The sequence below is a fragment of the Syngnathus leptorhynchus genome, chromosome 6 (assembly GCF_054491065.1).
Source record: "Syngnathus leptorhynchus isolate UIUO chromosome 6, UIUO_Slep, whole genome shotgun sequence".
Lineage (NCBI taxonomy): Eukaryota > Metazoa > Chordata > Actinopteri > Syngnathiformes > Syngnathidae > Syngnathus > Syngnathus leptorhynchus.
Window position 1 is genome coordinate 4571365 of NC_141200.1, and position 15435 is coordinate 4586799.

The 15435-nt window shown below is 43.3% G+C and overlaps 1 protein-coding gene across 3 annotated transcripts in view; it reads left to right on the plus strand.

Annotated features, from left to right (window-relative positions):
- The window catches only part of roraa (RAR-related orphan receptor A, paralog a), a 140736-nt gene extending 125528 nt beyond the window's left edge, over positions 1–15208 (plus strand). For all 3 annotated transcript variants that reach the window (XM_085914213.1, XM_085914214.1, XM_085914215.1), the window contains 9 exons: positions 6068–6153; positions 7673–7814; positions 9638–10033; positions 10632–10753; positions 10831–10963; positions 12052–12159; positions 13336–13446; positions 13623–13735; positions 14518–15208. In XM_085914213.1, the coding sequence (XP_085770339.1) occupies positions 6068–6153; positions 7673–7814; positions 9638–10033; positions 10632–10753; positions 10831–10963; positions 12052–12159; positions 13336–13446; positions 13623–13735; positions 14518–14682 (1376 nt within the window). In that variant the 3' untranslated portion in view covers positions 14683–15208. The remainder of the gene's footprint in view (positions 1–6067; positions 6154–7672; positions 7815–9637; positions 10034–10631; positions 10754–10830; positions 10964–12051; positions 12160–13335; positions 13447–13622; positions 13736–14517) is intronic.
- Positions 15209–15435: the final 227 nt, after the last annotated feature.

Consider the following 15435-nt stretch of genomic DNA (forward strand, 5'->3'; position numbering starts at 1 on the left):
ACTAGTACTTATTTTTATTTTCTTCTTGTTCTTTGACTAATATTTAAAGTTGAAGATTAGTAGTTGAATCTATACATTTTTTTAAAATCCATGAATAGTCATGTTTATTCATCGTTAGCTCAATATCTGTCAAAGTAATCGCGGTCGTGAACTTTTTGCCACCACACGTAAATTAGCGACCGTATTCCTCCCCTTCCCTCTTACTCCCGCCTCGCCTCTTGTCGAGAATGTCAGAGTGCTCTTCAATAAAACACTCAAGTAAATACAGGGGGAGACGTGTGGAGGGAAGCGCTGCTTTGTTGTACAGGCATCTGGCGTTGGGCAGCGTTGAAATATTAATAGGCCTCACACACAAACAAACACACAGTCAAGCACGCATGGGTTCATCCAAAAAGCAGCCCGGGGCAACAGGCCAGACGTTGCAACGTTGAAGCAAAGTCACCGCACGCGTTGCTATGAAAGCAAGCGTCAAATAAAACATGTCTGCAGCATGGCGGGTAATCACAGCCACGTGATTGGAGGGAATTAACAAGATGGAACATGCACGGATGGAGAATGTGTCAAATAATTCTTTCCTTCCTCTGTGGTCTAAATATTTTGGATGACATGCCGTGGAAGCATGATGATGACGTGTTCTGGGTTCCAGGTAAATTTGCCCGCTCCGTTGTTTGCTTTCCGTTGTGCTCCAAAGCAGCAAATGCCATTCCAGCAACTGTTGTAAATATGCCTGGGATCCATAAACAAATAACGCATACCACCAGTGTCCTTTGCCGCTGACATTCACATAACCTTTGTTCTGCTGCATAAATGGAAATAAATTCACTATTGCGCAACGTCGCACGGCAACAAAAAAAAAAAAGCTGAATTCCTCTTGTGTTCTGTCAGGAAGATGTTAGAAGAGCGATCCCCCAATGTCAAATGCCAAGTTCAAGCTTAAAACTTAAATCGATAAATTAATTGGCATTTATGTATAATAAATCAGATATTGCTCGTTGTAATACAGAGGTGTTAAAAAATTATTTGGGAAGAAAACCTTAAAAAATAATTGCATATTAAATCGTAATATTGAGGAGAAAAAGCCATACCCCATGTAATAATGGCACCAAAGCGCCTACACTTATTCTCAATCAGCTTTTTGTGTAAAAGTCGAGGGAGTAGGCAGACGATGCTTATCGTCTTTTTTTTGTGTGTGTGTGTGTTGCAAAATATTATGAAAAGAAGAGAATGTATTAATAGTTTGTGTGATGGAAGAAGAATTATTAATCTGCTCATAGTGCCGTCCCCTGTCCACGTCCTTGCATAATCTCTGACATGAGCCTGCTGGCTTGCGTCACACTGTCATTGACAGATGTCACACAAACACACACACAGTGACGCACACACTCTGGCAACGAGGCAAAAGTCTCAGATATGCTTTCATTCAAAAAGCTGTTTTGACAGTGAGCAGGTAAAACCATTTAAACATTCATCATTTGGCGAGAAAATCATTTAATGGTCCAATCGGGAATGGATTAAGCTCTCAATATTATGACAGTGGCCTTAGCACAGGGCCAGAACGTTCAGGCTAATCTTAATCCTTCAAAACGTCACCAGTAGCAACGTTCAGTCGGGTGGTTGCCCAAGCGCTCTCATCGGCCGATACGTTGAGTGTTCCTAATTTTATGAGACAGTGTAGAACTGCCTTCCGGGGGAGGTGCCATATTTCACGCCTTTTGTAACTCAATTACTTGTGCGTTGTGCCTATTGACAGGTCCAAAATATTAGGTACCCCCCCCATTTTTTTTAGTTGAGGTGTCCCCAAGTAGGTGGCCAAAATCAAATAACCTATATTTTCTAACCAAATGCTTATTTTTGACTATAATACATATTCAAATTATTTGACCGATTCAAACTATTCCAGCACCCACATGTTCATACCATGATGCTACCATGTCCTCCCAAATAATTTGACAATTTTCTCCTGAATTTACATTCTCCGCTTTTCATTCAAATTCATGCCCATTGGAAATAAAACAAACTGGAAGTCGACCAACATCATGCAATAAATGTTGACTTTGAGTATTTTAAACGAGGCTCTCTAATTTTAGTATATGCATATTAATCGGCGTAGAAATGACTTCACCATTTCACCAGCCTTTCAACATATTTCTCATCTTTCCATTTTTCATGATGTCACTGTACATCTGTAAATGAAGCATTAATGTGCCCGCAGGGTACTTGGAAGGGAATATTCGGTCATGCAGTGTCTGTCTATGCAATGTTGCTCTTAAAGTGAACTTGACAGGCCCCCTCTAAGCTGTGAGTGCGTGTTTGGCAAATTGTTGTGGGTGTTAGCAATCAACTGTCACTCTGGCGCCCTTTGATAAAGGGGTGTACTTTTAGCAGCGGGCACATCTCAGGGCTCCGGAGAAGACGGTGAAGGTCACTGGGTGAACATGCAGAAGCCACGTTGGCCTTTTGAACATGCGCCTTGAGTGACGCGTCATCCTCCTCCGAGGAATCGAACGGCGTGCTGAATTAGTGTCCTTGGACTGTCCGACCGCACAAAGAACATGTCTGCGCTACTGGCTAGACTTACGAAGACTGGATGATTTTGAAAATGTGCTGTTTTGTCCTCTCAATATGAATTAATATTATTAGCGTAGCTGCCCATCAAACCGCACCAAGATTTTATGTTGTAAACAAAGTGAGCAGCGGATCAATGGCACCGCGCCGGTCAGGCTCAAGCTAGCTAGCAGCAGCAGCTCGTGTCACACCGCAAGACACTTAACACAGCGGCTCCTGTCAATAGATATTGACTGTGGGACTAGGAGTGCTTATGTGCGCCGGCCTTTTTTTTATGTCTGACTGACTGACCCACTGTGAAGTTGATTCAAGTCCTTTGTAACCAAACAGGACAGCTTACGGACTTGGAAGTTAAACACTGACTCTTTAACTTTCTGGGTGGTTCGTGAGCTGGGTTTTTTTAGACTGTGATTTGCAGTCGCTTAAAAATTATGTGATTCAGGTCACTAAAGTATCTGTGCTTGTTATCGGAGCATTTTTATGCAGACAAAGTACTGAAAAAATGTATCGCTAATGGTATTGGCTAGCTAAACGTGATGCAGTGTAAGTATAGCATTAGCTTTTAGCCCTCCGGAACTATCAAATTGAAAGGACCAAATGGGCTTTCAGTTGAGTGCCAAGACCAAATTGTAATGCCAACAATCACTGGCAATGTACAAAATGAAAAAGCCAAGTATGTCGAAAAGCCATTTGTAAAATGATACTGCTCTGAATATAAAACGTGTTGTGGTAAAGTCTGTTTCACTTCAGACTTGTTTGTGATGGTAAATTTTGTTACGATGGAGAAGATGACCTGAGAGCTGTTTTCATGCTGCTGTTGAAAAATAACATGAAATAGCATATTTTGTCATTGTTATCTTGTTCAGCCCAATCAACGTGTATTTGTCAAAATGAAACCGAGACAGGTTTCGCCATACGAACCCTCCAAGTATGCATTTATTCTTACCCAACTTAGTTGGAAATCCAGCTTTGTCGAAGATGTTTTTTTCTTTGTCCATATTATGACAAAGAATGAGTGAAAGAATGTTTCACATTGCATTTTCTTCCATATTGTGGTTTGGCGTGTGCCTTCATGGTGTGTTTGATTTCAAATTGTTTTCTCCTTTTATTCTCCCCTGCACCTCTTTTGGAAAGCAGCTTATCCCAGTGTGGAAATAACTAAATGTTCAGACAAGGAAGCACACAGCCTCCCTCAGCTGGTCCAGAGACAAACCTTTTTTTACTCTTGAGTGCTCTCCACATCCAGCAGCTTATGCAGTGAGAGGGTGTTAACCGGCAAGGATGTGTGCACCCAAGGCCTTCCTGCTTGCAGATAGCGCTTTTGTTTGCGAGCTTTGCTTTTGTATGCGCGCATCCCGCCTGGCCTGGCACCGGCGTGCCCCTTCTACTCCCACCGCTTTCACCTGATGTGGCACGGCGTCAGGCCCGAGCGAGCGCCCGGCCAACTTGGTTCGGAGAGATGAAGGCATCTCGTTGCGTGGGGGAGGGGGAAAGGGGGGGGGGTAGTGGCAGTCTAAGCTTGGAGCTATTGCAGGCTGGAGCTCAGAGCCAAAAGCCTGTGGGCCGGATCGTGTGGGTGGAATTCTGTCTTAGGTAGGTGCAGGGAAGCCTGGCCGCAGCCCTGCACTACCATCCACTGGCACGGGCCCGCCACTGCACTCATTGGCTGGCCACAACCACAGCGAGTCATAATTACAGCACGCTTCACTTGTTGTGAGTGCATGTCAGAACAAATTATGTAAGTAATGAGGCTGAAAATGCTAAAGGAGTCGAAACACACTGCACCGCAAATGCTCATGCAGGGAGAACATAGAAACAAACAAAGGAGCGCACTCACACGGCGACAGGCCCATTTGCCATAACGAGCGACCGTTCGCTGTGAGGGAAAGATTAATTATGAATTAACCCTCTCGGATAGGGTTTCAAAGCCCGCCCCCCTGCCTGGATTTCACAATAATCTGTGCCGGCGAGGTGCATCGCCCGCCATTGTGTGCGAGAATCACAAATGGCAGGATGTGTTGTATGGAGGAGGGTTAATTGTGCACCATCCACCACTTGCTTTTGTTCGTTTTGCTAAAATGTAGGCTAATTCCGTGTAAACACGGCCCGGTCTTGTTGACTCCAGCAGTGCGAGGAGACAGACGCAGATTGCTGAATGAATAGAGCGTGAGTGGATTAGAGGCTCTGTGTTAAGGGTCTCTCCCGGGCGGGCCTCGGGGACAAGGACATTATCCCCATGACACACTGCGGGCTCCTGGTCGGCTGATTAAAATGTGGATTGAACCTCGGCAAAAGTACTTGTGAGGTGATCAAATCGGCATCAAGAGATTGAATGCTAAGGTGTGCGAGGGGCTGCGAGGAGCTTGGCGGATTTATCATTTGGAGAATTAGGCATGGCTGGAGGGAAGAGGCTGATGTAACGCTCCGACATCGCCGACGGAGCACTGCTTCTTAATTATCTTTTTTTTTTATTTTTTTTTATTGCAATTAATTAAGACCAAATTGTCATATTTTTCCTTAGCTGGTGCACTGCTTTGTGGCATTTGGATTGGCTGTTCAGAAAAGGTCATTACATGGCAAGAAAACATCCCAAGGTGATGTTTCCTGGATTTAGATCAGATGGTAGATTTTGTCTGGCGCTGCAGTCGGGATGGCGGGGCCTAAGATGTGGGAGATGTTGAAGGAGGGCTGTGAATTACTGATCTCTGGTGGGAAGGATTGTAGCAGCAGTGATAAGGAGGAAGAGTTCAGTCACAGTGTTGCCTTCTCATGATCCAAAAAAAAAAGATGAACACTGTTGGGATGGACTCAACCACACTAAGGGGTAGAAAAAATAAATGTCTTTACTTTTTTTTCTAACTAGTCAACTTGTTATTTCACAATATAACCTGAATTTATAATCATGTCGCAAGAGCGACATTATGAAAATTAACAACTTCGCTTTCCGTAGATGTAAAAAGCTGGACTAAAGAGGATTGATTCAATCCTCTTTAGCAAATACTAGGCTGAGCTGAAATAGCATCCTGTTTCTATTCTTCTTCTTCTTGTCAAATTCACCAAATTCAGTGTTTAAAAAAGAAATCTATGTGCTGCCATCTAGTGCTCAACAGTGGAATCACACACAAAGCGTACTTTTATTTGCGATTTGAAATGAATACCTCACTTAAAAAATGCTCACTTTAAATTGACATTCTCAATTTAAAGTAAGAATTTTATTTCTGCAAAAAGTCAGAATTGCAAATACGCTTCATTAGACTGAGTTTACATTGCTTTCTCTTTCACAAACTCTTGCACACAATTGTAAATATTCCACTAAAGCTTTGTGCAAGCGAGCATTCAAAAGCCTGCGGAGATGTTTTTTTTTTCTTCTTTTTAACAGCACAGAGCTCTTTTATGTAGCAACAAGCAGCCACGGTGAGGGTGTTGTACAGTGACATGTGACAGCAAAAAATATATTTTATTTATTTTTTCGCTCTCTTGTTCTTTCCTCTCTCCCGTGCAGCTCAAATCGAAATAATTCCCTGCAAGATCTGTGGAGACAAATCATCAGGCATCCATTACGGTGTGATAACATGCGAAGGCTGTAAGGTAAGCTTAAAATTTTTTTAAAAAAAAAGTTCATTACCATCTCAACATGTTCGAATAGAATGTTTCGAAAAGAAAATTTCTTGCAGATATTGTGAGACTGTCACCGTAAACACACGGTGGTCAAGCATTAAAGCGAAAAAGCAAAAATACATTGAAAGTCTCGTTTTCCCTTCCTATTTCAGGCACACCTTTTTGGGCTGCTCTTCTTGAGCCGAAAAGATCAAAACGTCGACTTTTGAATTAGAGCAGATTGTTGTCTGTTTGCGACATCCGCTTGCCTCCATTGAAGTCGTCTTTTGTACTACTTCACATGTAGCAGCCATTCAAACAACGAGGGGAGTTTTGTGCTGAGAGTGTATTCTCGTCCCCGTGCTTGTCAACCTAGCGAGCGCATCATTAGCATTCCTCAGCCAACCTGCACCTTTTGCAGTTTGCGTCCTCACGTAATTGTCTACGTGAAGCTTTCTCGTCAGCGTCTCCTCTCCTCTCCCTCAGCCACCGCGTAGAACATAACCGTAAAGAATAAACTGCTGAAATATCTCTTTAATGATTGCTAATTAGTCCAGGCAGAGAGACCTTTAATGATATGTACGAGTGGAAAAGTTTGGATCATAAATCATAGCGTTATTACCGAGTGCTACGTGTCGCCGGCAGTAATAGCCTCTTCCTATAATGGCTTCCATTATAAAGCAAGTTGGCAGCTGTCAGCTGTTTTCTTGTAATTAAACAGCCAATGAGCGACTAATTAAGACATATGTGTATGGAGCGGTAGAGCGGGGGCATGTTAATGATGTGCTGGAATCAATTCATTAAGTCAAAGGATGAGGAATCCAGTCGGTGTGCAATGCTTACGCGGCCCAACATGCCAGATAATAATCCCAATGAAGGGAGATAACGTGTTATCGCATCGGGCCAAACATGCCGCCCTCGTGCTTGGACACGCGCGCTCATCCGGATGCCAGAAATTACACAGCCGGGAAAATACCAGTACCAGTACAGTGCAACCAGTGTTATTATTATTTTCGTGCGTGAATTTGTGTGAAAGTATTTAGTGACACTTTTGGGTGATAGAGACACTCTAAAAAAGTTGAAGAAACTCAAAAGTTTCAAGGCAATTTTAAGTTGGACATTCAGTTTTGTTGTCGTGAAAATTAACTTTCCCATATTTTCAGTTTATAGAACTATTGGCTCTTGTAGAGTCCCCCCTATCTTAAATCAATAATTCATTTTTTAAAGTTGCTCCAAGTTAAATGACTCCGATTATACAACTGGCTCGTGTAGAATCTTCCATCTTAAATCAATAATTTATTTCTTTTTAAAGTTGTTCCAAGTTAAATGACTGTTTTAGCACCAAAACATAGTGTAGCTAATCTAAACTGAACTAAGATCAACTAAGGATTACTTTTGGTGTAAACCACAACACATATTTAGACAAAAAGTGACATAAATTGACTTGGTTTTTCTTCCCTTATATCCAAAAGAAATTCTAGATGTAATTTGACGCTCTTCTCATACGCAGGGCTTCTTCAGGAGGAGTCAGCAGAGCAATGCGGCCTACTCCTGCCCCCGTCAGAAGAACTGCCTGATCGACCGCACCAGCCGCAACCGCTGCCAGCACTGCCGGCTTCAGAAGTGCCTGGCGGTGGGCATGTCACGAGATGGTGAGTACGGGAAGGACTCGATAAAATCAGATCAAAATGTCATGACATTGGGAGGAAAATAAAATCACTCAAAATGTTTCCTCGCTTTTATGATGTCAAAGGCTTTGGTAATGTTGGGAACTAACAAACAAAAAAAATGCTTAGCTAATTTAAATTCGCAAAGCTTATGGTTATTTAAAGCTATCATAAGACATACCGCATTGGCCACAAGTCATTCTTGGAGCCAACAACAACAAACAAGTTGTTGATGTTGTTTTTTTTTTTTAAGCAATTAAGTCCACAAAATGCAAGTCAACCAAACTCAGTTGACTTTACCGCGATGTTTTTCCATATGCTATGTAAAAAGTACAGCTATCTCTTTAAATGTCGCGAGTATAAGTAAAAAGTCAAGCCAGCTGCGACTAGCTCAAAGCAAAACTCTAATGCCGTTTGTAATCGGGATGTTTTGTTGTCATCCACCGTGTACGCAGACAAGGGTAAGCCTCATTTTAATACACGCTAGACTTGCACATGTATACATATTCATGAATGCTATAAACCTAGAGTACATGAGCACTTTGGAGTGCCTTTGCTGAAACACACACACACAATCAGGACAGATGAAGGTGACTCTTGGCTTCGCTCAACACATGCAAGCCCATCTGCCCTCTATGTCTTGCCACACATACACACAATGACCAGCTGACATAGTTCCAATACCCCGGAGCAGGAACCAAAAAAAAAAAAAGTCTCTTTCTCACTGCTGTGCTCATCTTTCTTAAAAGTGATTTTATCTGCAGACACAAGATTTATTTTTTCTTCAAAGGAAGAAGAGTTCAGCCAAGAGTGTGACATAATGTGATTTGTTCTCTCAGGCATTTCTTGCACGTCAGTGTCGTGAATCTTTACTGGATAAGAGAGAAAAAGAGACACATTAGAACAACAAGAAAAAAAATCGGTTTCTTGAACAAGATACAGACATAAATCGAAGTGTCTGTAATATTACTTAATGCCTGGGGCTAGCTAAAATAAATCCTAGACTGACATAATGCTTCGAAACAATGTAGTCACATAAAATGTATCAAAAAATCTATAATCTTAATTTTTTAATTGAAACAATACAGATGATTTTTTTTTTTAAATTGCGGTTGTATTTTGCAATTGTGTGTACCCTTTGACCTGGAGAAATGGATGCTACATAGGATAGCACATTGCTTCTCAATTCCTTTCTGTTATGCCGCCCTCAGAAAAATGTTTTCCCAACTCTCCTCAGTGACTATAAATAGTATCATTTGTCTATAGAATTTGAATAAGTACATCTCTGCATAACATTGTATCCTAATTAACATGTTCCCTGGAGTCACAGGCGCTCCCCCTGGCATTGTACCGTGCCCCCCTAGGGGTGGCACTAAGCTAGCATGCACGCTGGCTGTCACATCTGATAAAATAAAATAAAAAAAACAGCTCTTCCGCCTTCTCTCCGTGGTGTGCGCACACTCACAACTGACAACAAGGCGCTCTAAAGCAGCCACGCTACAGGCTAGCTAGCCAACTGCATGTTGCGCTGGATAGCCACTGATATAAATGAAGCCGCTTAATTTCCTGTATGTTGGGGCAGGGGGGGGGGACTCGCGCCATGGCCCAAATGCGTCACCGGGGCCCATTTTAGCCACACCACAAAAAATGCATCATGTGGATGATTGGACGGATGATTGCGTAATAGTCACGTAGACGTGAAGCACCTCCTACAGAGAAGTTGTGGCTTTCTTACGTAAACACGTCTTAATGAACACATTTCATCATCGGTGATGAGTCACCTAACAATGAGCCGCGATGTCTTACAGCGGTGAAGTTTGGACGCATGTCCAAGAAGCAGCGAGACAGCCTCTACGCCGAGGTCCAGAAGCATCGGCTCCAGCAGCAACAGCGGGACCACCAACAGCAGCCGGGGGAGGCGGAGCCTCTCACACCTAGCTACGGCCTCTCGGCCAACGGCCTGACGGAGCTCCACGACGACCTCGGCGGCTACATGGACGGCCACACCCCCGACGGCACCAAACCGGACTCGGCTATCAGCAGCTTCTACCTGGACATCCAGCCCTCCCCGGACCAGTCCGGCCTGGACATCAACGGGATCAAGCCCGAGCCCATCTGCGACTTTGCCCCCGGATCTGGCTTCTTCCCTTACTGCTCCTTCACCAACGGAGAAACCTCCCCTACCGTGTCCATGGCAGAACTAGGTGAGACACGTCTGAGAGGATGCGGGAGGGGGGCCGACGAGAGGAGAGACAGTCGAGAGATGATGGAAGGGGGGTGGGCAACGCAACCGTGGGGCAAACGACACAAAGGTTGCTTAAAATAGCAGAAGGTTGGAGACTCATCTCCAACACTCATTAAGAGCCTCTTTTTTTTTTGTAATTAGTTTCCATTAATTAGGGCCAATCAGGATCCAGCAGGGCAGGCGTCTGGGGAAATCATTTTTTTAGGCTCCCATGTGCCAAGGAAGTCCTTTTAACAGATGTGTTTTCAAAACCATTTAAATTCTTCTGCTCACTACTTGTCTCAGAGCAAATGTGACCTTTGTTTGAGTGAATAACACTCCCCCCCCTCCTCCATGCATTTGTGTCATAACTAGATTGGCTCTGCCTCAATCGTAAGCTATGAGCTTTCCTGGAGGCAGTAAAAGGAAATGTCAACAAGCGTTTTTTTTTTTTTTCCACTAAGAAAAAAAAAAACAGGATGGAAGACTCCGCCTATCTGCATCCTTGCTGCAAATAAATCATCTTTTCTTGTGGCAGCTCTCCTTCCTCACTGAACTTATCCAACTTAACTTTTCAGAGCATTTGGCCCAGAATATCTCCAAATCACACATGGAGACATGTCAGTACCTGAGAGAAGAGCTTCAGCAGATGACCTGGCAAGCCTTCCTCCAGGAGGAGGTGGAGAGCTACCAGAGCAAGGTAGCTTGACCGCACACCCCTCCCCCCCCCCCTCCGATCGAAGCGGCTCACTCATTTCCATCCCGTTGTCTTTTCAGCCGCGGGAAGTCATGTGGCAGCTGTGCGCTATCAAAATAACAGAGGCCATTCAGTATGTGGTGGAGTTCGCCAAGCGCATCGATGGCTTCATGGAGCTGTGTCAGAACGATCAGATAGTGCTGCTCAAAGCAGGTATGACAGCCTGTCAACACACACACACACACACCACACACCACACACACCACACACACACATGCATAATACTGATATTGTCACAAGGGCGTAGCTGACCTGACTGCACAAAGACTTTCCCGTGCATGCATCACAAGATAAATGTTAACAACGTCAGAGAACACTTTTTTTTTTTTTTTTTTAAACCTACAACCTCCTTTTCAAGATGTTGCTGCTATTACTTTGCTGCCAGCATTTTTGTGTCGAAATGCTGACGCTCACACATACTCTGTATGTCAAGTCATAACACTACATTCAAAATGTAATAAGATGCTCTTTTGGTTCATAGCTCCAGAAGGTTATTTTTTTGCTCACCTGATAACCAACAAAGCATTCTGGAAACAAATGCATTCGATCAAACAATTGTTATTTGGATCAGAACCATCGGTCATATTGAGGACCCTCAAAATCTGAATTTTATGATATACTACTTAATCCAGTTCTGTCAGTACTCGACAGAAAATATTTTGATTGTATTTATTTCAATTAATTTAATTTTATTTACTTTCATTTTATTTTCATTTATTTTATTTATTTAAGGCAGAATTTTGCGTATACTTCCTATTGTACAGTTTACCATTAAATGAGTGGTGTGCCTATAGTTGCAACCAGGAGCTTTTTGCATCCTTTAATGTCAGTATTAATAATAAAACAAGTCACACAGTAGCACGACTACTGCTAGCTATTACTTTTTCCCGATCCGGCTACAAATTACAGGGTAGACAGAATAATTCCCCCGCTATCTTGTTCAATAAAGGTTGAATGAATAAGCGCTATCTCTACTAAATGAAGCGCTATCGTTATCTAACTTGTCATTATGGATGACTAGCCTTATGTCTGATATTATCATATAATGTGAAGGTGCTTTTTACCCCCCCCCCCCCTCAAACTGACAGCTGGCTTTTTCATTTCATAGCGTATATGTTGCTCCTATTGTAAAGTGGCGGCACAAGCACGTGTTTCGCCTCGCTGACTGATGTCTTACTGTTCCGAGCGGGGCTGAAGCGAGGAGGAACAATTCAGCATGTTGTTGCCGTCTGTCTCCACAGGCTCTTTGGAAGTTGTGTTTGTCAGAATGTGTCGTGCCTTTGACTCGCAAAACAACACGGTGTATTTTGACGGAAAGTACGCCGGGCCAGATGTGTTCAAGTCATTAGGTAAGTGGACGCTTACCTCCCCAGTGTGCTTTTTGTGTTACCTTGTGTGGCTGTGTGTGTGTGTGTCTCACTCCTTTTCCCTTGATGTAGCAGCCAAAATTAGAATCTCCTAATCTGCTCCACACAATACTGAAGGCCTTGAAGCAAACACTGGGCGTTCATCCCTGCTTTACCTGGCATCGCCTGTCTCTGCGGCGTTTATTTATGCCAGGAGCGAGATGATAGCGAAGCAGGGTTGCATCTGACTCCTGTAACTGTGGAATAAATAGAGGCAGACAGAGCGCAGTTTTAAGCAAAAGCTATCAAAACCATCAACCATAGGCTGACATGAAGAATTTCAGATTGCTCAAATAGCATTTTTGTTTTGCTGTCATGACATGGCTGAGCCTCGCGCCAAGGATTTTCCCACACGATTCGATTCACTTAAGTAGGATTCCAATTTGATTCGATATAGTAGTTCAGGAAGTTGCGATTCAATGAGTTCTTTGTTGTCGTATTATTTTATATCATGAACTAGCCAGGACTGTAAATGTGCCATTTCCTTCAAAAACATCTCTCCAATAAAAAAAAAAAAAAAACGATTCAATACGTATCTCGTTATATTTTCAAGTAGAACAATTCAGTTGGATGCACTTGCCATTTTTAACTAAAAACTTATCTAATCGAATTTGTTATATATTATATGTCATGTCAGCAGCATCAAACTAATTAATAACTAATCCACATCTGGTGATTCGATACCTAACTCGATACAATCGAGTGTGATACGATTCAAGGACGGGACATTTTTAAACCATCACGCCGCTGCTGTTACGACGATCCGATCGGTCACTTTTTGGGGAAGACCGAGAGGAGTGATAGGCCACCCGAGTCGGGTTGGCATTCGCCCCCCCCTATGCCAGATAATCGATTTAACGAAACGCCTCGTCGGTGACCCAATTTTGCCTTGCGTAACACCACCCAAGTGCCAAAACTGGGTAAATGCGCAGTGCCTGTTCTGCTGAAGACGCTCCCATGCGCTGTCATCGTGCAGCTCTGTTATTCTTTATGTTTTCCTCCTCTTCCCCTTCCTCTCCCCTTCCCTGTGTGCCTCTCTCCCAATAAAGATCAAGAGTGAGTGTTGTTCTTTGGTCTCCCTCATCCTTAGCTTTCTCACTATGTCCTTTGCTGTGGCAGGCTGTGACGACTTGATCAGCTCCGTCTTTGAGTTTGGGAAAAACTTGTGTTCGATGCACCTGTCTGAGGATGAGATCGCCCTGTTCTCCGCCTTTGTGTTGATGTCTGCTGGTAGGTGTCAGTCACAGTGCAAAAAGGAGAGCCCTGAATTTGCAGTGACAAGGAACAAATGTACCCACCACTCTGTTTCTTTAAGTGTCTACAGCTAAAATTAACACCCTGGATTGATTTTTTTCTGTTATCGCACGGAGATTGCTGACTATTGGTGTGATCTTTTGAATTTGCAGACCGATCCTGGCTCCAGGAAAAGGTGAAGGTGGAGAAACTCCAGCAGAAGATCCAGTTGGCTCTCCAGCATGTCCTGCAGAAGAACCACAGAGAGGATGGAATTCTTACAAAGGTAGTGACACGTACACTCCAAAATGTGTATAACCCTGGCGAATCCTCTAGGGCTGCCGCTATCGATTATCTTTAGAATCGATTATTCTCACGATTAATCGACTAATCTGAGCCTGACACTAAAAGATTTGGACCGTTCCGAGATAAGAAAAAATGGCTCTAAACCATTACTCAATGATTAAAATAGATGTCGATTAATTTGATTATCAATCGTCGATTAATCGACTAATCTGAGGCTGACGCTAAAATATTTGGATCATTCTGAGATAAAAAAAAATGGCTCTAAACAATTACTCAGTGATTAAAATAGTTGTCGATGAATTTGATGATCAATTACTTGTCGATAATCAACAGCATTACTAAATTACTAAATTAAATTTACTTGACAATAGCTTTCAGAGTAATTCAGTCAAATTTGACAATCAGGAATCACCAGTCTGTAGTTATTCTTGTGTCTCCTCACGATAGCGGGGCCCACATGCCCAATTTGGAACCCCATTAAAGTTACCCGATAAGGTTTCATCCCAACACTTCTCAGGGGACATTTTCATGATGGCACACAAACTAGATTTGTATTGAAACCCAAGCGTTGCCTTATCAATCGTAATGTCAGACTTCCTCACGCCTGAGCGCTTGTCTCAATATTTACACGTCAAGTTTGTCCCCGTGCGGGAGTCAAAACACGGTGAATTGGAGAAATACATTCAGGCACGGTTTGCTCCGTGTCCTCCCGGTCTTGCTGTGAATCTAAACAGCTTGTCTCTTCTCTGTCTCTCCCCACAGTTGATATGCAAAGTGTCGACACTGCGGGCGCTGTGCAGTAGGCATACAGAGAAGCTCACGGCTTTCAAAGCAATATACCCAGACATTGTGCGTGCCCACTTCCCCCCTTTATATAAGGAGCTGTTTGGATCAGACTTTGAGCAGTCCATGCCCGTTGACGGGTAGCGGCCCTGCCAGGTGCCAGCTCGCGCACCCAAGGGGGAATGTGGAGGAGGAATCTGAGACACTTTATATCGGTGCCCCGCACAAACCGGAGTGGACAAGATGGCACGCTGCTCAACATCTTCTTTTTCATCCAAGAGTAAGGCTGGTGGAGTTGCTTCTCAAGGTTTTACTTCTTTAGAAGACTTTAGGGAGGGGAGGGCCAACATGAAGACAAACCATTTCCCCCCCCCCCCCCGCTTGAACTTGACCATTTTTTGCGCATTTTAAAATGATGGATGTCAATCACGAGTTCATTCGCCGGGATTTAGTTGAACGATATCGTCCGACTTGAAATTGTGTAAATCGTTCATTCTGATGTAAAGTTTTTTTTATTAGGCACTGAAACCTGCAATAATTGTCCCATACGTTTAAAAGTGAAATGCGCACAATTTGGTCACGTTCTGCTTTTTTTTTTGGGGGGGGGGGTGGAGTTTGTTTTCTTTTCTCGTATTCAGTCGTATCTTTTGGACGCAAACTCGCAGCAACTCGGAGGAAAGGGGGGGGGGGGTCTGTCGACACGTTGATGCAATCGGCACCTCTCTGTGGACAATCGTTTGAAGATCTGAGAGAGGGGGGGAAAAAAATAGAATTCTGGTAATTCTACTGAGATGATTTTTAGTTGTCAAAAAAAAACAAAAAAAACAACCTCCATCCACCATTGTTGCATAGTGAAATCATGTAAGGCCATCTGCTATTAATCCTTCTCTGGACGGG